Source organism: Gopherus evgoodei, chromosome 4 (genome assembly GCF_007399415.2).
Source record: "Gopherus evgoodei ecotype Sinaloan lineage chromosome 4, rGopEvg1_v1.p, whole genome shotgun sequence".
NCBI lineage: Eukaryota > Metazoa > Chordata > Testudines > Testudinidae > Gopherus > Gopherus evgoodei.
In genome coordinates, this window is record NC_044325.1 from 126,010,209 (window position 1) to 126,037,049 (window position 26,841).

Genomic DNA, 26,841 nt, shown 5'->3' on the forward strand with positions numbered 1-26,841 from the left:
TCACTGCAGTTCTGTAGCCATGCAGGAACCAGTCCTGTCTGTGCACATCCACAATTCCTACTGAATTCAGAAGTGCCCTGCTTTTGTGATCATCCCACCTGATATGTTCAGCCCTTGTAAGAGAAGCAGGTTCACATTTAGTAATTGGGTGAGAAGCCTCTCAGAAAGCGTTAGGTGCTGTAGGAGGTGTTCCTTATTCACTTGGTAATGTGAGACCTTCCTGTTATGCTAGTAAACCAGTGCTGCATAGAATGCACTTTGCTCCTAGAGTCTAGAATGGGGCCCTTTGCTTCTATACGCAGCCCATTAAAGACAATGAGAAGACTCCCACTCACTTCAACAGGCTTTGGACAGAACTGGTCATACACAGGGTAACTCCACTGTCTTCACAGAGTCCTGGTCCCACAGCGAAGGGGGGCCATGTGAGCTTGTTGGAGAGCTGCTGCTCAGGGATGGGAGCCTCCAGGCACCCCAGCCTCCAAAATCATCCAGACTGCACTTTCTGCATGACTGTGTGCTGGCAGAGGGGGACGTGGGAATTGGTGGCCTCTGCTGCAGGTGATGAGTATCTCAGGTATTTAAAGCCATGGCCTAGAGGAGGGAAGTGCCTAATGCCAGAGTTTGCAGCTGCCTGGGGCCAGAGCTGAGGATTTAGAGTCCCTAGTGCTGCCGTTGCAAGGTTCAAACATGCTCAGCCTTGGCATTGCCACCCCTCCTGCAGCTAGTAGCTGCAGCTGTCTAAGGCTGGTCTCTGGCAATTGGCCCCATGGCTACAGCAGGAGAAGCAACAAGTGGCTCTGTGACTACGGGGGCCATTAAGCTAAAGCAGCTAAAGACACTGGAGTTAACCTCAAGGAAGAGGTGTCACCAGCAGGAATGTCAAGGGGAGCAGGGAAAGAGGAAACAGGTCAGACTCGCAGGGGGAGCTTCCAGCTGGTTGGGGAGCATGTCCAAAGTAGAAAGGAAACAAGTATGGGGAGAGGTGGTGGTGACCAGGTAGCAGACTAACATGTAGATGGGAGCAGAGGGAGAAAGGCTGGTGTCTTCAGATTCCCAAAGGCTAAATCCTCACTTTGGGGAAATGGTGTTTGCAGGTGGCTTGCTCACATGGCAGGATGGGTGCTGAGGGAGGGATCTGTCAGAACTGATCAGGTATCTGCTGGCTTTAGAACTCTGAGCTGAGACTAGGACCACATGCCATGACTGGTGACAAAGGGAGGTACTGGAGACATGGCTAGAGAGGGTCTGAATGAGGAAGGAGATAAATCTATGGGGACTTTCCTTGGTCACTGTGAAAGTTCTACTCACTGTGGATACTGGTAAACCCACATGGGTGTACAGCTCAATAAAAAAAACCGGGGGCTGAAGGAGTTATGTATGGCTTTTGATAAACTAAACAGGTTGAGCTCTTTCAATAGCTCACTAGAAGGCATTTTTCTCCAGCCCTCTAAACATTTGGTGGCTCCAATTTCATAACATCTTTTTCAAATGAGGACACCAAAACTGGAGGCACTATTCCAGTATTAGTCTCACTAATGCCGTGCCACCTCCTAGCCCCATCTCTGCTCCTTCTCCTGCCTCTGTGTGTCCCAGAGCCACTGCAGGGACTGTCCCACACCCAGGATCTCGATCCTATTAGCACTCACAGAGGCCAATCCAGCTACAGGAGAGTGAGCACTCCTGGGAGTAGGGAAGTGACCAAGTTTCCCTGCCAGAGGGTAGAGGGAGGCGGGGGGAGGGGAAAAGGGAAACAGGTGAGATTGAAAGGGGATAAGGAGAAATAAGTGGGGAAAGCAGCACCCAGCTCTTTTCTACTGCATCACCCCTGAGTAGATTCCTCATGAGTTCTGGGTAAATAGCCCCCAGCGTCCAGGGTTTCCCAGATCCCCCTGCCTTCCTAGGGAATGCACGTAGGCATCTCCTTCCTGCCAGGCGTGATTACAAGTAGCTGCCTGTAGGTATCACCCTTATGCCATGATTTGAGAAAGACAGCAAACCTTGGGAACATGCATCTGTATTTACAGTCCAGTGTGACAATCCCTGCTCCAGGAGGGGTTTGTTCTCTACTCTTACTGGATGGGCACAGAATAGGGTAGCAAAAGGCTTGTGTCAGTTTTTGTTGCTGCACATTCTTTAACTTAGAACAGTAATGAACTGAAGAAAATGGAGATTGAATTAAATATACAAATAAAAGTTCCAGCCGCTGTTGCTAAACAATACAGTGATAAAGTTCAGGCCAAATCAGGAAATCAATGAGTTAACAAGGATATTGCGTTGGAATCAAGTCATCAATTTAGTCCAACCATCAGATTAATACAGCTATAAATACAACCCCTATAAATCCTAAAAGAGTAACCCAAGAAGGCAGGTGCATATTTAGTGATGTCAACACCCCAGTCATAGATTTTTACCCAGGCAGTGCATCCCAGATTTAGCCAGCTGAATAATTCAATACTGAAACCAAATTATTGCTTACATTCAGCCCACAACCTCAAAGCCAATTACAATTTCTCCTTAGATTTCACTCTTGCGTAGCTAATATTTCTTCTCGCCCCAAAACACGTACAGACCTTATAGAGACATTAGCAAAAGAAGTTCAAAACAGATCTCGCTGAACAATGTATATCTGAGAGCTCAATTCCTTGCAATGCTTGCACAGGTGAGGATCACGCATTCTGTCATTTCATGGGGCTATTAAGATTTGGGGAACTATTCTTCCTAACATCTTCCCTTTGTAGATTTCAGAGGTGTTCACACTCTCACCCTCATTGAGCCGCACAGTTATACCGCAATCTAATAGAAAGTCTGGGAGGTCTCCACGTTCATAAAAAGAAACAGACAAAAATTAGAAAAAGGAACAAAATGTTTCTAAGATTATAAGGGGTTGGATCTCTGCACCTCTTGGTCTTTGGATTCACGTGGGGTAGGACCTGTAACTCCAGTTTAGGAACCAGGTAATGACATAGATGCTCCAGCACGTTGGGCTAGCAGGCTTTGAAGGTACAGGGAGACTAGTGAAGGCTGCACAGCCTGTTGCCATTGTGCTTCATTCCTCAGAGGGGATCAGGCTAGGGATCCTGGCAGTCAGTCTCTCTGAGGCTATGTCTACACTGGCAGAGTTATAGCGCCGGGAGTTACAGTGCTGCTCAGAGAGTGCTGAAGAGAAACCTCTATTGTGTGTTCACACTGTCAGCTACCCGAGCAATAGTGTGTTCACACTGCGGCACTTGCAGTAGTATTCAGAACGGTGCACTCTGGGTAGCTATCCCACCGAGCATCTCTTCCTCTTCTGCTCCTAAGAGTTATGGGAAGGCGGAGGGGGTCGTGGGGCATCCTGGGTCCTGTCCCAATCCAGCGTGATGCATTGCTTTGCATCCCAGAAATCCCTGTGCTTCCGTCCACATTTGCTGCTATCTTTCAATGGTTGGTGTACTGCACATTCTGCCTCTTTGGGCTGCAGGAATGGATCCTGCACTATTGATCAATCTGCTGCTCGCTCTTACTAATATGTCACAAATGGCAGTGGGGTTATTCCTTAAACTACAAAGGCAAGAGGAGTTCATTATTGATCTCACCACACATAGCAGCTATGACATGAGATTGCTTGTGGCATTCACAGAGGTGCTGACCACAGTGGAACACTGCTCTTGGGCTCGGGAAACAAGCAATGAGTGATGGGATCACATCATCATGCACATCTGGGATGACAAGCAGTGGTTGCAAAACTTTTGGATGAAGAAAGACACATTCATGGAACTTTGTGATGAGCTCGCCCCAATCCTTGAGCGCAAGGACACGAGAATGAGAGTTGCCCTGTTATTGGAGAAGTGGTATGGCAATTGCACGGTGGAAGCTGGCTACTCCAGACTGGTACCAATTGGTCGCTAACCAGTTTGAGTTGGGAAAGTCGACCGTTGGACATGTGTTGACAAAACTGTCCAGGGCCATTAATTGCATCCTGCTCCAAAAGACTGTGACTCTGGGCAGTGTGTGCGACATTGTGGATGGCTTTGCACAAGTGGGCTTCCCTAACTGCGGAGAGGCGATAGATGGCACACATATTCCAATTCTGGCACCAGACCACCTAGTCATGGCGTATATTAATCAGAAGGGGTACTTCTCTATGGTTCTCCAGTCACTTGTGGATCACCGTGGGCATTTCACAGACATTAATGCAGGCTGGCCTGGTAAGACACATGCATCTTTCGGAACACTGGCCTGTTCAGGAAACTGGAAGCAGAGACTTTCTTCTCAGACCAGAAGATCACCATAGGGGAAGTCAAAATGCCCATTGGGATCCTGAGAGACCCTGCCTACCTCTTAGTGCCGTGACTTATGAAGCCATTCATGGAGCACCTTGACAGCAGCGAGGAGTAGTTCAACAACAGGCTGAGCAAGTGCAGAATGACTCTTGAGTGTGCTTTTGGCCATTTATTTGGGAAGGGAAGAGTAAAAGCTTCACTGAGGGCTGGACCATTGAGGCTCAGCACCTGGAGGCTGAATTTGAACAGCCAGAGACCAGGGCTATTAGAAGGGCGGAGCGCAGGGCCATAAGGATCAGGGATACCTTGAGGCAGCAATTTGAAGCTGAAAGCCACTAATATTTGTTGCTATGCATGGAGTGCAGGGCTTGTAATGCTAGTAAGTGATTGTTACTGGTGCAGACAAAGCACTATGAAGGCTTAAGAAAATTGCCTGTTGTTTTGCAGGGCTCTGTTTGCTTTCAATTAATGGAATAAAGATTGCTTTCAAACCAAAATGATTCTTTTATTAAAAAGCAACCACCAGAGGAGAGACAGACAAACCAACAAACAAAAACATATCAGTCCTGTACAGGATGGGTAAAAGGTTGCATATCTTGTCTCAAGTAATTTTCCTCTTAACAGAAGATTTATTTTAAAATTTATCAAAATAAATTCCATTTTAAATAGAAATAATTACAGGCCGTACTGGGTCTCTCTTCTCATGCATGCTATTTCTCTCACATATTCCCCCACTCTAATTCCTTCGCAGTGAGGTTTTAATTTCAGGATTAGCCACCATTTCCAACAGAGTAGGAGAGGGCACGGAGAGAACTAGAAGAAAACCTGAATCATAATGTAACACTGAAAGTTATCACAGAATCAGCCTCTTATGTTACACTAATTAACTTCATGTTTAATTTCATTGTCACTGATGACTAACAATTTCTTTGAAATGGAGGGACAATATAACCATGATGCTTAGGGTTTGTTTTGACTAGGAAAAGTGATGGAGTTTAGGTCAGCTCAAGGGGAAAGTAATGCCAACCACTGCACCTGGGCTGCAGCTGCACTACAACTATAATTGTCTGTTTACATCAAGATCACTAACTTGAGCAGCCAACGCCATGCGCAGCCCTAGTGGATGGAAGGCCCAGGTAGTTTTTACCTCAGTGTAGCTTGTTGGGATCCAACCTCTTTCCCCCACCTCTTCTCCCTGTGAAGAACATTCCTGGCTGGAGGGATACATACTCCTACAGCTCAAAAGGAAAAGAGTTGACAGAAAAAAAAATCACAGGACTGATCCCAAAGAACGGGGAGCTGCAAAAGGCAGAAGCAGGCAAATCATCTAGGGGAGCTGAGAGACCACGCTGAACATGGTGCAAAGGTCACTCTGTGGGAATTCGCATTTGTGATTTTTTTAAAAACAAGCTTTGGCCAGCCGGAATCACGTTCTCTCACATGTGGATTTTCTGATGTCTAATAAGGCTGGAGCTCCGATTGAAGCTTTTCCCACACTCAGAGCACGTGTAGGACGTCTCTCCTCTGTGGATTCTCTGATGTGAGACAAGGGCTGAGCTATAACTGAAGCGTTCCCCACACTCAGAGCACGTGTAGGGCATCTCCCCTGTGTGGATTCTCTGATGTGTGATCAGGGCAGAGCTCTGCTTAAAACTCTTCCCACACTCAGCGCATGTGTAGGGCATCTCTCCTCTGTGGATTGTCCGATGTCTGATAAGGTTTGAGCTCTGACTGAAGCTCTTCCCACACTCAGAGCACATGTAGGGTCTCTCTCCTGTGTGGATTCTCTCATGTGTGATGAGGGCTGAACGATCCATGAAGCATTTCCCACATTCAGAGCACCCATAAGGTTTGTCACCTGTGTGAATTCTCTGATGCATGCGAAGGGCTGATCTATAACTGAAGCATTTCCCACACTCCGGGCATGTGTAGGGTGTCCATCCACTATGGATTTGCTGATGTCTAATAAGGCTTGAGCCCTGGTTGAAGCTTTTCCCACATACAGAACACGTGTAGGGTGTCTCTCCTGTGTGGATTCGCTGATGTGAGATGAGGACTGAGTTATAACTGAAGCGTTTCCCACACTCAGAGCACGTGTAGGGTTTTTCTCCTGTGTGGGTTTTCTGATGTCTAATAAGGCTTGAGTTCCGATTGAAGCTTTTCCTGCACTCAGAGCACGTGTAGGGCGTCTCTCCTGTGTGGATGCTCCTATGTCTGATAAGGTGTGAGCTCCGATTGAAGCTGTTCCCACACTCAGAGCACATGTAGGGTTTCTCTCCCCTGTGGATTCTCTGATGTGTGAGGAGGTCTGAGCTCCCATTGAAGCTTTTCTCACACTTATGGCATCTGTAGCGTGTCTCTTCCAAGTTGATGCTCTCGCGTGTAATAAGGTCTGAGCGGCTACTGAAGTTTTCCTCTGGCCTGTGCTTAGTCTCACAGGCATTTGTTCTTTCTGGGAGTGCACAACTACCGGAAACATTCCCTTTGGGTCTTCCTGATAACGTTCCATGTGGTTCTACTTGCTTAGAATCTTCCTGCTGGGGTGTCTCCTCGTTCTCACTCACCATCCTGTCACCTGATGGGAGACAGAGAGAATCTAGACATAGGTCACTCCCTGCACCACAAAGGAAGGAAATCTCAGACAGAGGAATGGAAAAAGGTGTGAACAAACCAAAATATGTGCAGGAGAGATCAAACCTATCAGGAGCTGATTTTCCCCAAACCCTTCCCCAGAGGAGAGAGAGGAAGGAATCTGTTCTGGGTGTGCATCTCACCAGAACTCTCAGGGGAAAGTGAGATTGGGGAGGGACCTGCTGCCAACTGTCAGTCAGGATAGGTGGGAAGCCATAAATGACATCTGCCTAATGATTCCACATCTGCAGGGAACAATCCTGAACTTGGAGTGCTTACAACTTGGAGCGTCTTTGTAGGGCATCCCAAATGTTTCCTGTATTCACGGATAGTTTTTGAGAGGGTTCACCCAATTCCTCACCTGTGCAGACAGCTCTCAGGAGCACTTTTTTTCTGAGCCATAGAGGTCTGAGACCCACAGCTGTTCCCCTTATTCCAGGTGCAAGATCACATCAGGTTTGGAAACTGGAAACCCTGGGAAGGGAAAGAAAACAAGGAAGGTCCATGGAATTTGTGGGATACTTGTCACAAGGAATATTATATGGTTTTAACCCCCGCTCATTTTTAAGACGTAACATCCCAAGGCCGGCTTCCTTGGCTCAAAGTGGCAGAAGAGTTATTATTATTATAAATCATATTAATTACCTTAGTGCCTAAGAGCCAACGAACCATGGGCCCCTGCTGTGCTAGGCACAGCACAAACCCAGAATAGAAGATGGCCCATGCCCTGAAGAATTTACAATCTAAATAGACAAGACAGACACAGATGGGGGAAGAGGTGGAACCCACCAGCAAAGTGAACTATGTGAAGGCAGAGGGACAGATCTGATGAACACGGGTATAGATCTTGAGACTATTGTATTTAATGTTATGACTAGGGCCAGTGTTTTCCAAAAATTGCTGCTATTCCTCTGGCTTCAGCATTCCTATTTCAACCTGTGAACTCTTCCAACAGGCCCAGCTGAACGACACTCCTCTTCAGAGACTGTTCCTCATTCAATACACAGAGCAAGTTTGTGCTGTGACTCTGGGCAGACTTTTAAAACACAGCAGGGTTTATTAGTCAACTGAAACACAGCACTGAAAGTATTTAGATTAGGATAAAGAAGCAAAGACGACAATATAGTCCATACTGGCCAATGCCCTTGAGCCACACTGCTGTAGAAAGTAGTTTGGTTTCCTTTCACTGTGCCTGTCCATTTGTCTTCTCTCCAATAGAGCTTCCTGCATCTGCGAGCCCAGTTCTTCCTGCTCCCAAAAACATAACGAGTTCATGCATGCTTCACTCAGCCAAGGGGAGATCCTCCCATGGACAGGTGACAATTATTCCCTTGTCTTTGTCGGGCATTCCACTGATATAGGTTGGTCCCAGCCAGTCCTTAATGACCCATTCATATCACCCCATGACAGCTCTGTGACGAAACACCTCATGTCTCCTGTTCTTTCTAATCACAGCAATAACAATCACAGAGGGAAACTGAGGTGTGTATTGGCATCATAGAAATATCGCCAAAATTCCCACCTCTGTCACACACACACTGCTCACAGCCCTTGAAGAGAAAGCAAAGCACAGGAACTGGAGGTAAGTCCAGTGAACACAGTGTAGGAGAGGCTGCAATCCTCAAACCTGGTCAAAAAGGAGAGACATGTGGGTCCCTACCCACAGAGAGGGGCTGGCTAGAGGCCTGATACCCGAGGGGCCATTCCTTGAGCACCCCATGGAGGCGGGTCAGAGGCTTAGCTGTCGCAGAACTGGGATATCACAAAAGCACATTCTGGGGAATTAGGAAATCTAGTGATTCACATGTAATGGGAGGGAGAATTAAACTCCCCCAGTGTGAGGAGAAGGCTGGGGAATTAAACACTGACATTCAGGAGCAACAGCCTCTAATTCTTCCGGAAAAGGAGAATGTAAGAAACAAGAACCGGGTCACGCAAACTCAGGAGGGACAGGCTCGAAGATCCCAGGACCCCGGAGGGAAGACAGCTTGTGGATGCTGCATATGGGGAATGGGAGGGCCAAGAGTCTCTCCAAACTCTCACCCCTGTTGACCCCGACCTGATTTTATGATCTTTGACCTAGTCTCATGTCTCGTGGGCAATTTTATACTCGCTAAAGATAAAATGTCATTATCAGAAAATTCCTTATTAGCTTGGAACATGCATGGAGGGGCAAGAAGGTGAACATAGATAAATGGGCTATTAAGGGCAGGTCTACACTACAGCCTGGATCGACGCTCTGAGATCGAGCCACTGCTGGTCGATTTTGTAGGTCTAGTTCAGACACGCCAAATCAACCGCAGATTTACTGCAGATGGCTGTCCGGTCAATCCATGTACTCTACCCGACTCTACCCCGATGCTCTCCCATCGACCCCCCGCAGCGCACACCCAGCAGTAACTCAACCTAAGTTATGTTCACTCCGGCTACATTATTCACGCAGCTGGAGTTGTGCAGCGTAGGTCAGCTGGCCATGGTAGTGTAAACATAGCCTGAGCTTGCTACAGTTAAGGGCCTTATATTAGGTTGAGGCTTTGTGGGAGTGATTCTGCTGAAGTCTGGGATTTACCTGAATAGGCCTCAGGATAAGGAGAGAATCCCAGGTGATATATTTTGAGTCCACATTTTGAAAAACTAACAAGTAATTATCAAGAGGTGCAATACCCCACAGGATTCTGAATGAAGGGACGGGCTTTAGCAGTTAGGTTGCTGTGCAGTATCTCAGCAGTTGGGTCGCATTCATATATTAGAATTATTAATAAATAAGCGAAGTAAATCATGAGTATTAATCCTTGATGCTTAATTATGGACTTCCCAAAGGCCACATATGGGTTGGGACAGCTACTGACATTACTGTAATCAGAGTAAAGGAGCAGATATGGTATATAGCCATCCTATTACCATAAGGAAGTGGATAAAACACCTCTCTTAGTTACCATTTTTTCATTTTGTCAGGTCACCGAGACAGTGTAAACTGAAGGAGGTCTTCTTCTGATGGGCTCCCTTGCCCCTCGATCTTTGTTTCCAGCGGTGTCCATAACTTGTAAGTATGCACAATGCAAGACTCTCTTTACTATACTATGGTGACCAGACCACATGATACTGAATTCCATTTTGTTACCTGTATTTTTCCACAAACTGGACTGGGAATTGAGTTTGGAACAAAGGGTTCCTGCCATATGGAAAAGCTACGTAAGGTGGGGTGTGACATCATCTCTTGGCCTCATTCCCCACACAAGAGAACTGGAAATACCTGAGGAACAAAGACTGAACTGGGGGAAGTGCTGGTCCCAGGGTAAATGAATTTCTAGCTTGTGTATGGAAACTTGGTGGACTACTTGTATCATCAGTCAGGGTGAGAAATTACTAATTCAAATTCTATCCATCCACTATGTTAGGCTTAGTTTGAGTTTTTGGTTATTTGCTAAGTAATCTGCTTTGATCTGTTTGCTATCAGTTATAATCATTTAAAATCTATCTTTCTGTAGTCAATAAACTTCTTTTATGCTTTACCTTAACCAGTGTATTTTGAATGAAGTGTCCAGGGAAAATCTCAGCTTGGTTTGCACAAGCTTGTTGTGCATATCTTTCCCATATGGAGGGGAAGGTGAACTATATTAATGAGTTTACATTATACAGATCCTATGCAGTATAAGACGGTATAATTCTGGATTTCTGCTACAGCAGGTGTACAAGGTTGGGGAGCTGGGAAATTGGCTGTTGTCTTCTATCTGACCTTGAGTGGCTTAGTTAAAGCACTCAGGTAGCTTAGTTGGGTGTATGGTGCCACCTGCTGTCGTGTTGGGTGATAACAGGGCCTACAGAGGCTGGCTGAATCTCCAACAAAGCAGTGTGAGAAGGGCCAGCCCAGCTTGAGGGTTAGAGGGCACAGTGGTTCCCAGAAGCCCCCCAGACTGCACCCCAGGGGTGACAACCCATCACACCCTAGATTACACAAGTCTCAGCAGGTTTGTCACACCCTGTCCCCTCCCTTTCTCCACCCTCGATATTTCCTGCCTCCCACCACCTCCAGCACCTCCCACCCTCCTATGCATTTACTGTTCCTCTCCCTCCAAGCAGAACCCACCACCAGCTCCCTGATAATCCCTTACCTGAGCCAGCTCCATTGCAGACATTTCCTTTCCTGTGGGAGGATGGGTTGATCTGAAGCGAAATATGGATGTTATTCTGTAGCCTGCCAGGGTGAGAAGGGCAATGTGAGAGCATTCAGATGGGGCTTTTGTCCATTCCACAAGCTGATTCCCCCAAGGATTTTTCCCTGCCAATGGACATTCTAGGTTCTGCTACACTGTGAAGCACTGAGTGACCTTCTTCCAGTACAGGCATAGCCCCCTCCCACCTGGGTGTAACCCTCTGACACATGGTGAAACCCTCCCAGTAACAGAGTCTCTCTGTCACACTTAGAAAGTTTGCAGACAATACCAAGCTGGGAATAAATTGCCTAGGGAGGTTGTGGAATCTCCATCGTTGGAGATTTTTAAGAGCAGGTTAGACAAACACCTGTCAAGGATGGTCTAGATCAGGGGTCTCAAACTCATTTTACCTTAGCGCTAGTGCCATCCTCAAATCCTCCCAGCAGGCCAATGTCACTCATGTCGCCCAGAACCTGCCCCCCAAAAACCTCCACCCCCACCTGCCTAAGGCTCTGGGATGGAGTTTGTGTGGGGGAGGAGGTCTGGGCCAGGGGATTGGGGTGCAGGGTCTGGGAGGAGTTTGGATGCAGAAGGTGTGAGAGGTTGGGCTCTGGGAGGGAATTTGAGAGGGGGAGAGGGTCTGGGGTGCATGCTTTGAGATGGAGTTTGGGGGATGAGGGGGTTTTGGGTGGAGGTGCAGGCTCTGGGAGGGAGTTTGGGGGGCATGGGGAGGGGGTGCAGGCTCTGGGAGGGAGTTTGGGGGCTGGGGGTATGGGGGAGCGGTCTAGGTAGGGGATGAAGGATCTGGGAGGGAGTTTTGGGGCAGGAGGGGGTATATGTGGGGACAAGGTAAAGACTGGCAGGGAGTTTGGGGGTGGGAGGAGGTATGTGGGAAGCGGGAGCAGGCTCTAGGAGGGAGTTTGGGGGTGGGGGAGGTGTGGAGGTGGGGGTGCAGGCTCTGGGAGGGAGTTTGGGGGCTGGGGGTATGGGGAGCAGTGTAGGTAGGGAATGAAGGCTCTGGGAGGGAGTTTTGGGGCAGGAGGGGGTATATGTGGGGACGAGGTAAAGACTGGCAGGGAGTTTGGGGGTGGGAGGAGGTATGTGGGAAGCGGGTGCAGGCTCTAGGAGGGAGTTTGGGGGTGGGGGAGGTGTGGAGGAGGTGGGGGTGCAGGCTCTGGGAGGGAGTTTGGGGGTGGGGTGTGTGGGAAGGAGGTGCAGCCTCTGGGAGTTTGTGGAGAGGAGGTGGGGGGGCAGGCTCTGGGAGGCGGGATGCGGCTCTTACCTGGGGCTCCAAGGCAGGGTGGGTAGTGGGGCCTCCCCATGCTTCTGCCCCCTAGCACTGCCCACACAGCGCTCCATTGGCAGCAGGGGTCCTCAGGGCGGGGAGTGGCACATGGAGGCACAGCCCTGCCCCACCCCGGGCCCCAGGGAGGGGCGGACAGCCACTGGAATGAGCAGGCAGACGCTGCTTAGCTCCACTGTGCTGCTGGCGGTTCTGAGGGGGGAGCGCCTGGGGGCAACAGGTGGGGCCAAGGGAGAGACCCGGCCCCAAGACTGCTGGAGCCCCATGGGCCACACTGGGGAGGTCCATGGGCTGGGAGTTTGAGATCCCTGGTCTAGATAATACTTAGTCCTAGCTTAAGTGCAGGAGACTGGACTAGATGACCTCTCAAGGTTCCTTCCAGTTCTGTGATTCTATGAACTAAAGGTCAGAGAAGAGCAGAATCAAAGGAGGGACTCTGGGAGATTCTCCCTATCATTGTCCCCAAGGCAGCTGTCTCAGGTTTACAAAGTTGTTTGTACAAAGGCTGGAGCATCAGTCTCTCCTGGGAGTGCCCCCTTTCATGGGTGGGGCTAGTTTTAGCTTTTGGCAGGTGTGAACCCGGGTGGTGGGGGGCGCTGAGACTGGGCCTTCTTGCCTCAGCACATCTTGTTTCTTTCTGGGGCTCCCCACTGAGTCCAAATGAGTTGATACTCCTGATAGAGACTGTGAACATAAGAATGGCCCATTGTCAGACCAATGGTCCATCTAGCTCAGTGGCCAATGCCAGGCCCCCCCAGAGGAATGAACAGAACAGGGAATCATCAAGTGATCCATCCCGTCACCCATCTCAGCTTCTGGCAAACAGAGGCTAGAGACACCATCCCTGTGTGAAATCTGGCTGACCCCCCTTAATAGATTACAAGCGGCCAGTAGGTGGGAGGGGTGAGTACTGCTCATGGACACAGTAGCCTGAACTTTTTCACTATCTCTTTTCCTCTGCCTCAAAGCAGGAAGGTCCTGCTCCAAACCAGTCAGTACTACCCAGATAAGGGGAACATGAGATTTTACACTTACCAATCAAGTATTAACATGCAAGGGTCTTTGTCTGAATGTGTATAAAAGGTCTGTGAAATTTGTGTAAGACAGAGTCTTTTGTACCAAGGTACAGGCTCTCCTTTTTCTGCAGAATAAAGCATTTTCCTTATCCCTGTCAGGCTGTTAATTGGCTCTCAGCTAGGCAGACCCGATATTTCGGTAACAGTTTCTGGCGACTCCAGACGGGACTCTCCTAGCTCGGACATTGGACTCTGGATGGCTGCGGCGAACTAGGAGCGGCGCCACTGGGGTGCTTAACCCCTCTTCCTCACTTCTCCGCAGCCCCTGGGGTTCATGATCCGATAAGGTGAGTCCTAATAGGATAAGGAAATACTATCTGGTTCTGGTTAGAGGCGGGCCTCTTATCTGATTATCTGGTTCTGGTTCTGTTCTGTTTAACCGGTTACTGTTGTTTTTCTGCTCTGTATACATTTGGGCGTTAGGAGTGTGGGCGGAACTGAACCTCTCGTTCGTAATTCCTCGGAGTGGAAGCCATGCGTGCGAGAAAGCTCTGAGGTTGTATTGAGATCCTTCTGTCCCGTCCCCTGTAGCGGTCAGTGTAATAGAAATAGGAAAACCTGAATTAGACTGTAATTCCTTCTGCTCTCTGTGTAATTCTCTTTTCTGTTTGAGTGTCAGCAGACAGATTGGTGGGTCTCTGGGTAAACCCTCTAAAGGGGTTTGGATTATATGTTAAGTAAATGGCCTTTACCTGGTGTTCAGAAAGGAATGTCAAGAGGAAATTGAATAGTTAAACACCAATGGATTATGCGTTTTTGTCCAGGTGGCAAGCCTCACGAGGGAGGACTCGGGTAGTCCTGTGAGTAAGAATGTTTAAGGGAAGAGACCAGGAAGGGTGGGGGTTAGTTGAGAAGCCCATCCTCCTAGCTAAATGGGTAGTGGAACAAGTTGGTGCCCATGGAAGGGGCGGTTCAGCGAGAAAAGCAGGATCAGGCCCAGGCGGGCAGGCAACAGACACAGAGATTGGAAAACAGGTTGGAAATTCTGAGGGTATAGTGGAAGGAAGGAGTAAGTAAGTGTAAGCATGGGGATTTCAAATACCAGGACAATATCTTGAAATGGTGATTTGAGTTGATAAAAGTGGCTGTTGGGAGACAAGCAAGTGATTTAAGGAAGAGTGAGAAGTTAACTCTGTAGTTGCTGGAGGGAACAGCAGTTGAACTTTGTAAAATGCTAAAGAGGAAAGTTCTTGGTGTCTTTGAAATGTTTGTAAATAAATTCAGGCAAAGAAATTATTAGATTACAATCATTTGGCTATGAACAATTTAGCTGAATTACCTAAAGAAATATATACAGTGCTATGTAATTGAAATTTTATTAGGCTCTAAGGGGCACTATAAGTAGTGATGTTTTCTTTCAGTGTTTGAAAGCAGGAGTTAAAAGTAAAAAGCAATCAAAATTCTGGTAAAGTTAATTGTGTCCCTTTTAAGGTAGGAATCTTTAAGCTGTGGATAACTTCGAATCCAAAAGCAAGCCAGAAAGCATCTGTATTAATGCGAATTATCTAACTCATAAGGTAGAAGCCACTGAAACCTGGGCTGCCTATGAAACTAATACAAGAAAATATGGGGTAATTCCTCTGTTTTGCCTGAAATCAACAAGGGTATTTGTATATTTAAGTAATGACTGACTGCCCAGAAGGGGTAGACCTCTGTTTTTTTGTCTTTCAGATAATCAGAGAAAACTGATGCCAGCTGAACAGCATTCAACATATCATGCATTTACTAGCACAATAGAAACTACGTTTTGTGTTCTATGTTCTGTCTTGTGGTGTTTGTCTCCTGGCCGGACTTGTAGTGTTTAGTGTTTTCATGGGATGGTCTGGTTTGAAATTAGGCAGAGGGGTTGGATTGGAATGCAGATACTTGTTTTATTCAACTTGGAATACAAAGTGTTTGGATAAATCAGGAAAATGTGATATACTAAAGTCTAACACATTTGCTTAAGTAAAAAAAAAAAAAGGAAACTTCATTGGCCAAATCTTTTAATTAAAAATTATAAAATTTGCATACCAACAGTTTTTGGGAGCAAGGACATGAAAGGTTAACCCACTCCCCATATTGTACATGGGATCCTTCTGGCTACCTCAGATTTCTAGCCAGAGGGCTAGGGATGGTGGGAAGCTATTGGACTAAAGGTTGTACTGAATGAACTCCTCAAAGTGGGTGTGCTTGTCCTGGCTTGTTGCTCCAAAGCTCTGTAATAAAGTTATTTTAGTGGAACGGTATATGTGGCATACATTAAATAATAAGACTAATGTACTGTATAATGGTAATGTTTATGTGTTCGTTGTTCGGAAAAGGTATACACGTGAAGAGTGAAAGATTCCTTTGTAGGTTAAAAGAAGCCAAAAAGGGAGAAGGAAAAAAGAACAGAATGAGATAACTGGAATGAAAAAAAATAATAGCTAGCAGACTGAAGATAAGACACTGGCTCAATTCAAGGACACTGCTCATAGCTAAGACTTGGCTAATAACCAAGAAGGGGGTGGGGGGGGCTTGAATGTGCCCAAGCAGCTATGAGATCTGCAAAACACTGCCAGGCACTAATAAAATGCATTAGGTTTCTTTTCTCACAGGTAAAGAAGCGCTACCCAAAGACCCTAGCAGCCCGGACACTCCTTGGAATCAGGAGACTGGATCAATGTAAAGGTCCACCAACGAAAGACTGCTCTGGCTCCACGCTGGAAAGTCCTGCTAACTACCAACACCGCTGTGAAGTGCTAAAGACTGACTGCTTGGACCCATGATTCTCACTGCAAAAAAAACCCCTCCACATCGGGAGAATTCTCCTACTGATGATTAGCCTATTTCTCCTTCTAGTTCCACTGTGCCTTCTGGACAGCAGGGAAAAAGTACAAGGTGAAGTGCTAGTAACCTCTCCCTTGTCCATTGACAGATCTACTGTGCCTTTAAATTTTTCTAGAAGAATCAAAACCATTGCAGGGTAATGTGCTGGTAACCTCTTCCCTGTAGGACGCTGAACCACAACTGTTTCAGGGAAGAAGAAAAAACACTCACTCCACTAAAATTGCCAAAGTCCAGGGATTCCTGACTAGAAAGGACATTAAAAACTGATCCTGGTGAAGAAACAAAGAATTACACTCTGGCAGAAAAAAAAATTTTGGAACCCATGCTTGGGATTGTAATATTAATTGGATTTTGGGGTTTGTTCTACAGGCTGCGCCCTGTGTTCTGAATAAATCCTTCAGTATGTATTGCTCTCCCTAACTGGATTTAAAATGACAGGTACCACAGGCACCTTGTTGCCCCTGCCACCTCCCCTGTTACTCTGTAATACACCCCCTCCTAGGCTATTAATGTCAATGCCTCTTGAAAGTACCTGAGATTAGTTAAAGGTATACAACCAACAGATGTAATATAGTACTACACCAAAAAGATATGTATTAGGATATCAATGGACTGTGATTAATACAACACTAGGGGCTGCCATTAGATTAGCACAACAGAGGGCCTGGGTTATTTCCTCTGGAAGAAGAGGGACCTGACCGGATCCCTATGGGATGGGGCCAATAGTGCAGCAGCCATTTGGAATATTATTAAAAGCCAAGAACATGATAAGAAATCGGGCCAACTAGAAAAGGCCACTAGCCTTATTTCTGGAGCTCAGCTAACCCAAGTACAGGCTAGAGTTGGTGAGTTACATGTTATTTCCACCCTTAGTTCTATGACCCAGAAGTTACTAACAGAGATGGTACTGAATATCACTGAGGCTGAGAAGGCATTGCAGTGGAATCTAGTATGTTTAGAAATTCAGGATTTCCTGAATGACCAGCTGATGGCCATTCGGAGCGATCTTGAGCACCAGACTTGGCCCACTGCCCTTACAGACACATCAGGAGTACCATCTGATCTGTGGTCATGGAGACATATTTGGACACTTTCTGAGTGGAAGTGTGGACATTCACAATGCTCCTTCCAAGCATTTGGACCAGTTAGGGGGGTGTGCGCGTTCACATACCGAATCCTGACGGGTCCATGGAGAGGATGCATGTGGGACTGGATTATTCACCAAGCCATCTGGGAAATTAGACCATCTGGTATACCTAACTGATTTATAGTCAGTGCCCCAATCCCTTAGTTGTCAGACAAACAGGATTCCATTCTTTTGTCCGTGCAATCATTCCTGAGTTGGGGGTAGCTGAACTAGAGAGAGCAGCTGTAAATAGTTCTGCAGGGCTTAAGAAAGCAGCTAATGCATTAATAGACGCTTTCCAAAAGTTGCAACGAGAGATTGATGAAGTAGCAGAAGTAGCTATGCAAAATAGACGTGTGCTAGATGCCATGAATGCTGAATTAGGGGGGGCTTGTGCTCGCATCGGGGAAAAATGTTGCTTTTCTGTTAATCACTCTGGCTTAATTGAACAGGATTTACAGGCTATTAAGAACGCGGCTGTTGTTTTTCATGCTGTATCTTTTCATCATACCTTTAATTTTGAGAACCTTCTCCCAGACCTTGGGTCATGGTTTACTGGCCTTTTCCGTAAAATTGTTAAATGGAATATTTTCTGTCTGTTCTTCCTATGTATTGTTTGGATAGTAATACAATGCGCAAAATGTCTGTATAATGCTGTAACCAAAGGTTCTGCTATCCGTAAAACAACTCAGTACCTGTCTCTTCGGGTTGATCGTAAATTACGTAACGGGCCTGGCAATCTAGGCTTGCCAGGCCCGAAGGGGGGATTGTGAAAGCTGGCTGACCCCCCTTAATAGATTACAAGCGGCCAGTAGGTGGGAGGGGTGAGTACCGCTCATGGACACAGTAGCCTGAACTTTTTCACTATCTCTTTTCCTCTGCCTCAAAGCAGGAAGGTCCTGCTCCAAACCAGTCAGTACTACCCAGATAAGGGGAACATGAGATTTTACACTTACCAATCAAGTATTAACACGCAAGGGTCTTTGTCTGAATGTGTATAAAAGGTTTGTGAAATTTGTGTAAAACAGAGTCTTTTGTACCAAGGTACCGGCTCTCCTTTTTCTGCAGAATAAAGCATTTTTCCTTATCCCTGTCAGGCTGTTAATTGGCTCTCAGCTAGGCAGACCTGATATTTTGGTAACACCTGCCCATCCTGCCTGTGACACCAGCAGATGAGGTGTTAGCTCTTGCAAAAGCCCCGATGTCTTAACTGAACATGGACAAAGGCATAGCTGGAATCCGTCTGGCTCACCTGTGTTAGTATTTTAAAACAGGTATTAGAATGATAAGAAGATGTTTAGTGTTTAGACTTTATTGAATGCTTGTGAGTTGCTGCCTGGGTTAACATCTGACCAGTTGCATTGTGACCCTCTGTGGCTACGTAAATCACCAGATGAGAGAAACTTTACCTAGGTGAAGTGCTGATTGGCAACAGAATGCATTACACTCTGCCTGGCAGGAAAGGTTCATCAACACCAGATAGAGTATTATGGGATGTTAAAGAAGGCAAAAGACTGTTGTTGTGCTCTTGACTTCCCATTAGCTGAGTTTGCAGCTCAGAGCACATGGCAGGAAGGGGATAAAACCCCCATACAGAAGGAATTGATTATCTGTATGCTGCTTGGACTCTGGGGGGCAAAGTTTCTAGGCATAAGCAAGAGATCCCCAGCTGCTTAGCCAGGGTTAGTCCTAAAGAATATGTAGAACTTGATTATTATAGAAGCTTCTATTACCTTTTAAATTTAAGACTAACTCATCTGCATCTATATGATTACCTGCTTTAACTTTGTAAACAACTCTCATTTCCCCTTAAATAAATCTTAATACAGGTTATGACAGGACTGGCTACAAGTGTTGTCTTTGTTGTGAGATCTAGATTCAATTAACCTAAGTAAGTGGCTGATTCTTTGGGACTGGCAGTAACCTGAACATTGCTGGGATTTGTAGTGTAAGGCAGTAGTTCTCAGCCAGGGGTCTGGGGACTACTGGGGGGCCACAAGCAGGTTTCGGGGGGGCTGACAAGCCAGGTCAGCATTAGACTCACTGAGGCCCAGGGCAGAAAGCTGAAGTTCCAGCACATAGGGCTGAAGTCTAGGGCCTTGATCCTGACCATCCAGGGTTGAAGCCAAAGCCAAAGCCTAAGTAATGTAGCTTTGTGGGGGCCCCTGTGGCATGGAGCCCCAGACAGTTGCCCTGCTTGTTACCCCCTATCACCAACCCTGGCTTTTGTATGAAGAAAACCAGTTATTGTGGTCCACATGGGCCATGGAGTTTTTATAGCATGTTGGGGGGGCCTCAGAAAGAAACAAGTTGAGAATCCCTGATGTACGGGACCATCTGTCACAAAGGTGAGCTCCCCTGCGTGGTGAGATACATGGGATAACCCAAAGGGACTGTCTGTGATCCCATGTTAATACTGTTACAGTGCCTGAAGCGCTTACACTGGATACTTAGTTGATGAAATCTCCATACAGACCTCACAACCAGTTCGGGCTTTGTACCTTGTTTCTCACCAGTCTGCCTGAGGCTGGTGCTCATGCTCTCGAGTCACTGGAGACAGCGTGACAGAGACTTACGGGCACAATGCCACCAGCAGCAATTTGCAGCACTGCAGAGCAGGCTTTACAGTGACTCAGTGTGGGTCAAATGGTCCTTGGACTCCGTCAAGACCCCGTTCCCTTCCAGTGCAGATCAGCATCCTGGCAACCCTCTAGGGGGGTCAAGGCTGCCGCCCCTTCAGTGACGATGGATCCCCAGCACAGCATCACCCGCGCCCCAGGCCCCGCCTTGTCTCCAGAGACAGAGGTGAGTGACGGAGGGTGAGCGACGGATCCTAGGGGCAGGGGAGGGAAAGGGATAACAAAACTCACCTTCTGGGGTTATTCCTCAGGAAGTGAAGGTGACAGGCATTGTGGTGGCAGTAAAGGGGGAGGGGAGGGCGTGGGAGCAGGACGGAGCAGCACCCTCAAGGGCAATGCTGCCAGTGGGTTGCCCCATCACATCAGGCTGATAGGGGGCATTCGCTGGGCCTGGGTGCCTGTGAAGGGCTATATAAACCCCATGCTGGCACAGACGGGTTTAAACTGCTGCTTTAGTCTGGACTGGCCCAGCCCCTCCACACCTGCAAACCATGCCAGGACTGGAGCAGGCATTAACAGGAGAGACCTATTCTACTCAGAGGGGGGCCACCCTGGGGAGGGAACAGTCTGTGGATCATCTCCAGCCCCAAAGACAGGGCTGGCAGCATCTGGGGCTCTGGCCTTCACTGAGGGCGGGTGGGGATCCCCGGAGCTCAAAGCAGGAGCAAGCTGAAACTTGCATTGGAGACCCAGTAAACCCTGATGGGGACTGAGACACTCCCAGGGCCCCCAGAAGTAAGAGGGGCCCATATCCTGGTGGGACTTGTCCACAGTTCCCCGCCCCCACTGTTCTTTTCTTTTCTTTCCTTTATTGACCCTTGTTTGCCGACAATCAGCTCTTTTGCTGTTTCACCTGGTGTCCCAAGAGAGGAAGAAAGTGCTCCGAGGCCTCAGCCAGAGGGTTGAGCCCTGACACACCCCTGGCTTAGCAGTTCTCTGCCAGTAGCAGCAAGGGAACCAGTGTGGGGCAGGATCTCTGTCAGGGTCAGTGCAGTGCCCAGTACAGTAGTGGGGCGTGATCTGGGTCAGGGTCAGTGCAGTGCCAGGCCCGACGGGGACACAGATCTCAATCGAGGTCTCTGAAGTGCCCAGCACAATGGAGGCAGAAATCTGTGCCACAATCATGTGCTGCCTGGCACAAGGGGGGCGTGATCTCAGTCCAGGTCTCAGTTTTACCTGGCACAATGGGGGGCTTGATGTCAGACGAGGTCTCTGCAGTGCCCAGCACAACAGGGGCACAGATCTCACTTCGGGTCTCCCCAGCACCTGTCACAACAGTGGAGTCTGACCTCTGTTGGGGTCTCTGCAGCACCTGGCAGAACAGGGCCCAGATCTCAGTTGGGGTCTCTGTAGCTCCAGGAACAATAAGGTCCCTGATTTTATTTGCCGTCTCTGCAGCACCTGGCACAATGGGAGCTTGATTTCACTTGGTGTTCATGCAGGGCCTGGCACTACAGGGGCCCAGAGCTCAGTCAGGGTCACTGTAGCACCCAGCACAACAAGGTCCCTGCTCCCTGTAGGGCTCTGAGCAGTTCCTGGCACAACCAGTGCCCTAAATTCGGTCAGGGTTTTGTGCAGTGCCTGGCATACTGGGGGACCTGATCTCAGGCAAGGCCTGTACCATGCTCAGTACGATAAGAGCCCTCATTTAAGGCAGACCCCTGGGGAGAAAAGTGGGAAGATTTTCAAGAATTTGATATCAGTATTTCAGAACTGAGGAGAAAATGGGGTACAAACCAAATATTTGGCAACATAAGAGAGAAGCACCAACATCCGGGGAGATTTTATGTCACCATTCAACAGTTCAAGAAAAAAAGGGGAAATTTGAGGGGCTTATACAGGGATATTCAATCAACAACAGAATGGGATGGATTCTTCTTGCCTCACATTCACATGGCCAGCAGGGAGTCCTGGGTGATGTGGCTTTCACAGGAGAAAGGAGTGGGGCTGGAGCCAGGAGATCACTGGCTGTGGGGAGGGGCTGGCAGTGGGATCTGGGAATGTGACTAGCAGGTGGTGGCAGTGGCAGGGGGGCTGCCAGGTTGGGCAGGTGGGAGAGGGAAAGTAGCTGGACTGGAAAACCTGGGGCTGGGCCATCTGGAGACGCTTGCTCCTCCCTTCCCTTCCTGGGCCTTCCCATGCCCTGTTAACAGCAGAGAGTGGCCCCTCTAGCCCAGGCCAGAGGTGTCCCTGTCTCAGGGCTCCCCCAGCCTCTGCCCATTAACCCTGTGCCCAGTTCAGCAATCACTCAGGGGAACGATTTCCCACCTAAACAAGGACAAATCACTGCAGGTAAAAAGGGGGGAAACACCCCAAACCTGACATTTGAACTGGACACTGGCGAAGTGCAGAGAAAATGGGGCACAATTGTGGGAGGAGAACAGGGAACTTCTCAGGCATTTGGGAGAACAGGGAGGGGTCACCCTGGGTATTGCTCATAGCTCTCTAGAGAGAAAGGGGGCAAGACGGGAGAGGATGGGGGGTCCCCACGGGAGGGGGCAGCGGTAAATCCGAGGGGATCTCAGCCCCCCCTTCTCTCCCCGCTCCTCGGAGGTCACCAGCTCTTCTCCTCCCCCGGCCATGTCCGGGCTGCACAGACATTTTCCACCCGACCCTTTTCCCAAGTTTCCCCCCCGCCCCAGCCGGGTCTCACTTCCCCCCGGCACGCGCCGCCCAGCCCCAAGCCGGGAACCCAGTGGGGGCTGGTGTCCCCTCCCCCCGGACCCCCCCGTGGGGCCGCAAGGCGAAGCCTAGCCGGGCCCGGGGGCGTTGGGCTCCTGCGGGGACAGCAGCTCCGAGCCCTCCCCGGCCGCGGCCCCAGGGAGCAGATTCCGGCGCTGCGAGATACCGGGTCCCCCACGGACACTGGGGCAGAGTCACCGCCCGGCCCCGCCCCCCGGGATCGCTCCGGTACCTGGAGGCTGCAGCTCCGCAGCGGGGCAGGCGAAGCCTGGGGCGGCCGCAGGCGGCTCCAGCGGGAGCAGGGCCCGGGCCGGGCACGGGGTGGTTAATGTGTCTCCCCAGCACAGACCCCGCTGCTCCGCCCGGGCTCCCAGATCACAATGGAGCAGCTGATCACACTGCGCTCCTCCCCCCGATCTGCGCATGCCCAGAGACGGGAAACGCAACGGGGGGGGGTCAGAAACTACATATCCCAGCCTGCCCCGGGGCGTTTCCGCCCTCTCCAGCCCAGGTAAGGGAGGGGTTCAGCAGGTGAAATTGCGCATATTCCGTGCGAGCCACGGTGGCGGTGGGAAAACAAAGCTGCTGCTGCCGCCTCCGGGTGAACCGGATCCGGGCTGAGCAGCTGCTGCTCCCGGGTCTGTGCGGGGGGTGGTCCCGGCATTAACCCCTCCGTGCCCGGCCGAGGGGGTTTTCTCCAGCTGGGACCCGCCCCCTGGGCAGCCCCGGGCTGTGCCTGCCCCAGCCCCGGCCCGGAGCCTTCCATGAGTGAGAGACCCGGGGGTGGGGGGACAGAGACTGGGGCCCAGTGGGCTGGGGGCAGAGTATTAAATTGCTCCCCATAGCAATGTGCTAATCCCGGGGACTGAGCATGCTCAGTAACAGCTGCTGAAGCCGCTGCCCTTCTCCCTGCCCGTGTCAGCCGTAACGTTCCGCTGAGTGCTAGTTCCAGGGGCTGGAAAGGGGCGATGGGAGCAACAGGGAGCAGGGGGGTGCCAGGATCTGAGCAGGAAATTGATGGTCGGGGGATGAAGCAGCTGGAAGCAGGGTTAGGAGGGGGCTGAATGGCAAAATCAGGGCTGGGGGGAGGAGCAGGAGTTGAGCTCGTGAGGCGCAGGGGGTAAGTCGGGGTTGCACAGAAGAGAAGGTCATTGGGGAGGGAAATTCGAACTATTTCTGTGCAGTTAGGAAATTCCCATGGGGGAGATAAGTTCACTGAATCCTTTCCTGTTTGTGCCACTTCCTCCCACATAGAAAGTCTCTCAAGGTTTTTCCCCTTTTCTCTCGTTATCGTACGTGGCTATAAAATTCAGGGAGATTCCCCCCAAATGATCAGCTCTCTAATCTCCCCCGATATTGCCCTGGTCTCTCTATACTGCTTAAGTGTCAATTTAAAATCTCTCCAATGTGGCAGTTTTCCCACCCATTTTATCTGCAGCGATTTGTCCTTGTTCAGGTGGGAAATTGTTGCCCTGAGTCATTCCCCAAAACATGGCTGCCCCTGGAATGGGGATGGGATGCCCGTTCTCTGCCAAGGCGGAGATGGGAAGAGCATGTGTCCCCCATGGAGACTGCCCGGACCCCAGTTTCCCAATCCCACCCACTGGCCCCAAACTACCAACACAGTTTCCTCCAGTCCTCAGTTGCCAGTCACTTGTGCATCACCTGCTGCTTCCCCTTCCTTTGTCCAGGGAGCCTTTCAGCTCCCCCCTCACCCTTGCCCTTTTAAATCAGCTCCTTAAAGGGCTCCCTGATGCCCATGTGAATGGTGGCAGTGGGGGGAACCATCATTTTGTGTTTCTGTATTGGACAGTCACATAAAATCCAGTCAAACAGTCCCCCTTTTCCCTTTAGTCATTTAATAGCAATATAAAATCCCCTCAGATCTTGGTGTTTTTCTTCATGTTGTCAATTGCCTACCTTGTGACATGTTTTCTCTGCAAATCTCAAAGACTGATATAAAATACCCTACACATTTGCCCCACTTCTCTTAGTTGTCTATTTCTAAGTGAATATGCACTGAGATTTTTTCCCTGTCTCTCTAAAGATAAAATACAAAGAAAATCTGAGATTTATAGCTTTATTCAAATTCATGGGTATAACATGTTTACAAATGTTGCCCATTTCTGCTCTATTCATTTATCAAATATTGATGTGAAATACACTCAGATTTTACCTCATACCAACAACTGATTATAAAATCCCTCTGATTTTCCACCTTCCTCTCTATAATTGGCAAAAATGGATCCAAAATCTCTCAGATTTCTACCCTTTCTCTTTTGTTTCTGAACATTGATCTCAAAACTCAGGATTTCCCTCTTTCTACATCATTATCAAATATCAATTAAAAATCCTTTCATGTTTGGGGCTGTTCTAAATCCCAACAACTTCAACTTCCTTGGAGGGAACCTGTTACCCTGAGTCATTGTCCATCCTGGAGGTCGCAGGGGGTTAAATTGCCCAGTGATCATCTTTCCCCTCTCCTTTGAGAATCATTTGTTCCCTCCTTAAAATGTTTTCCGATGAAAGAGACCAGCCACACATTTAAGATTCATCAAAGCCAGAGGCCTTCCCCTGTTTGGGGGATCAGTGGTTCCCAGCTGGTAACGGGAGAAGTGGCTGGACCCTTTTCTTTTCTCCAGCTGACATGGGATGAGGAGGTCACTCTGAATGCAGTGTGGGTCCAGAAGTATTCGAAACCCACAAATGGTCTCTGTGAGGGACTGCTTCCCACATTGCTAAGATGTAGCCACCTTGGGGTGGATCCATGGTGACCATTATTTGCTAGTGACAGGGCATGGACATGTCTTACCTTTCTGCTGAAGGGCAGGCGGGGGTCCTAGGCAGGCAGTGAGTTCCCAATTGGGATCCCTGGCTGGTGGGGGGAACCCTTTGGGATTCCTAGCCTGACAGTGAAGATCTGGTGGGGGTTCTCTGGCTGGTGCGGCTCTGAGGGGTATCTGGGGTCTCTGGCCAGGGATTCTGGGGGTTGGGTCCCAGGGAATATATGGTGGGACCCTGGCTGGGGGGGTCTGGGTACTGGGGGTGTTTGGGGGCCCCTGGATGGAGGCTCTGGGGGCTGCTACTAACCATGCTCCTTCTATGTCATCAGCTTGTGCCAGAATCCTGGCTCCAAGCACTTCCTGGCATTCCCCAGCCAGGTCCACTCACCATGATAACTTTCTATCCACTTATCAAACACTGTGAGGTGAAATGACAGATTTTGCTTTTCTCCCATCTTGAAAATGGCAGGAACTTCCAGTTTCATAGGGAAAATTCCTGCCCCGATTCCTTATCTTAGATCTGAGGGGTGAGGGAGGTGGGAAGGGGTTTAGCACTGCCACACTATGGCACTATCTTCCACAGCATTCTGGACTCATTCTTTCTGAAATCTGGATTCATTGAGAACATTGTTAACCCAGAGTCACTGTATGGAAAGACAAGGAGTGACTCCAGATGGACAGTGGGGCAAATGAGATTCTCCCTGTGAGGAGGGGCTCTCATTAGCTGGTCTCCCCAGAGAGCTAAATTAGGGAAGGCTGCTCAAACGCTCTATCCCTCTCTGCTCAGGACATTGGGGTTCAGCTTCCTGGATCAGACGCTGCAGCCTCCATTGTGATCTGGGAGATCAGGCTTAGCAGCTGCTGCTCCCCCAGCAGGGGTTCTGTGCTGGGAAGTGACCTTAATTAAAGCTTCTTCTCTGCCCGGCCCAGGTGATGACTTTCTCCAGCTGGTACTAGCAGACCTGGATTCTGTTAATACAAATTCTGAGCCACAGGCTCCAGGTAACAGACAGACCTTAGAGAAAGTGCTGGGGACTGGCAAGAAAGTGACTCTACACAAACAGGCCCCCCCACCCCCACACACACACACCCCATTTCTCTTCCCATTAGTAGTTGCCAGGAGAAAATCCAGCCATGGGAGAGCAAAGAACCAGGAATGGACTTTCCCAGCCAGCAGGGCAGGGAGAGAGGACAGGGGAAAGAGAGACTGAAAGGGGCAGTGGGAGAAATGAATGGGGAGAGAGATTTCCAGCTCTCTAGTCCACCCAGACACATATATTGCAGCATCCCTGGGCAGAACCACTTTCCAGTGAACAAGAAAAGGATCGGACAAAGGAAAAACCAGTTCCTGATGCCATATTCCCCCTGCTGGGG

General features: G+C 49.0%; 3 protein-coding genes across 8 annotated transcripts in view; 1 reads left to right on the forward strand and 2 right to left on the reverse strand.

Annotated features, from left to right (window-relative positions):
* The window catches only part of LOC115650666 (zinc finger protein 501-like), a 1,041,190-nt gene that overhangs the window by 570,784 nt on the left and 443,565 nt on the right, over positions 1 to 26,841 (reverse strand). The window lies entirely within an intron of this gene.
* LOC115650664 (zinc finger protein 501-like) lies at positions 4,747 to 23,068 on the reverse strand. 6 transcript variants are annotated; one of them, XM_030560928.1, is made up of 4 exons: positions 22,917 to 23,068; positions 11,006 to 11,088; positions 7,255 to 7,367; positions 4,747 to 6,876 (listed from the first exon to the last, which is right to left on the reverse strand). In XM_030560928.1, exon 4 carries the CDS (start codon positions 6,827 to 6,829, stop codon positions 5,699 to 5,701), a length of 1,131 nt encoding a protein of 376 aa, XP_030416788.1. In that variant the 5' UTR covers positions 6,830 to 6,876; positions 7,255 to 7,367; positions 11,006 to 11,088; positions 22,917 to 23,068; the 3' UTR covers positions 4,747 to 5,698. The 6 variants fall into 6 exon arrangements, with proteins under 6 accessions (XP_030416788.1, XP_030416786.1, XP_030416782.1 ...); XM_030560926.1 differs by having other exon boundaries at positions 4,747 to 6,837; positions 11,006 to 11,057; positions 22,917 to 23,067; XM_030560922.1 differs by having other exon boundaries at positions 4,747 to 6,837; positions 22,917 to 23,067.
* The window catches only part of LOC115650663 (zinc finger protein 883-like), a 36,567-nt gene continuing 32,906 nt past the window's right edge, over positions 23,181 to 26,841 (forward strand). Inside the window, exon 1 of the mRNA XM_030560920.1 lies at positions 23,181 to 23,195. The gene's annotated coding sequence lies outside the window, so the exon portion shown is untranslated. The remainder of the gene's footprint in view (positions 23,196 to 26,841) is intronic.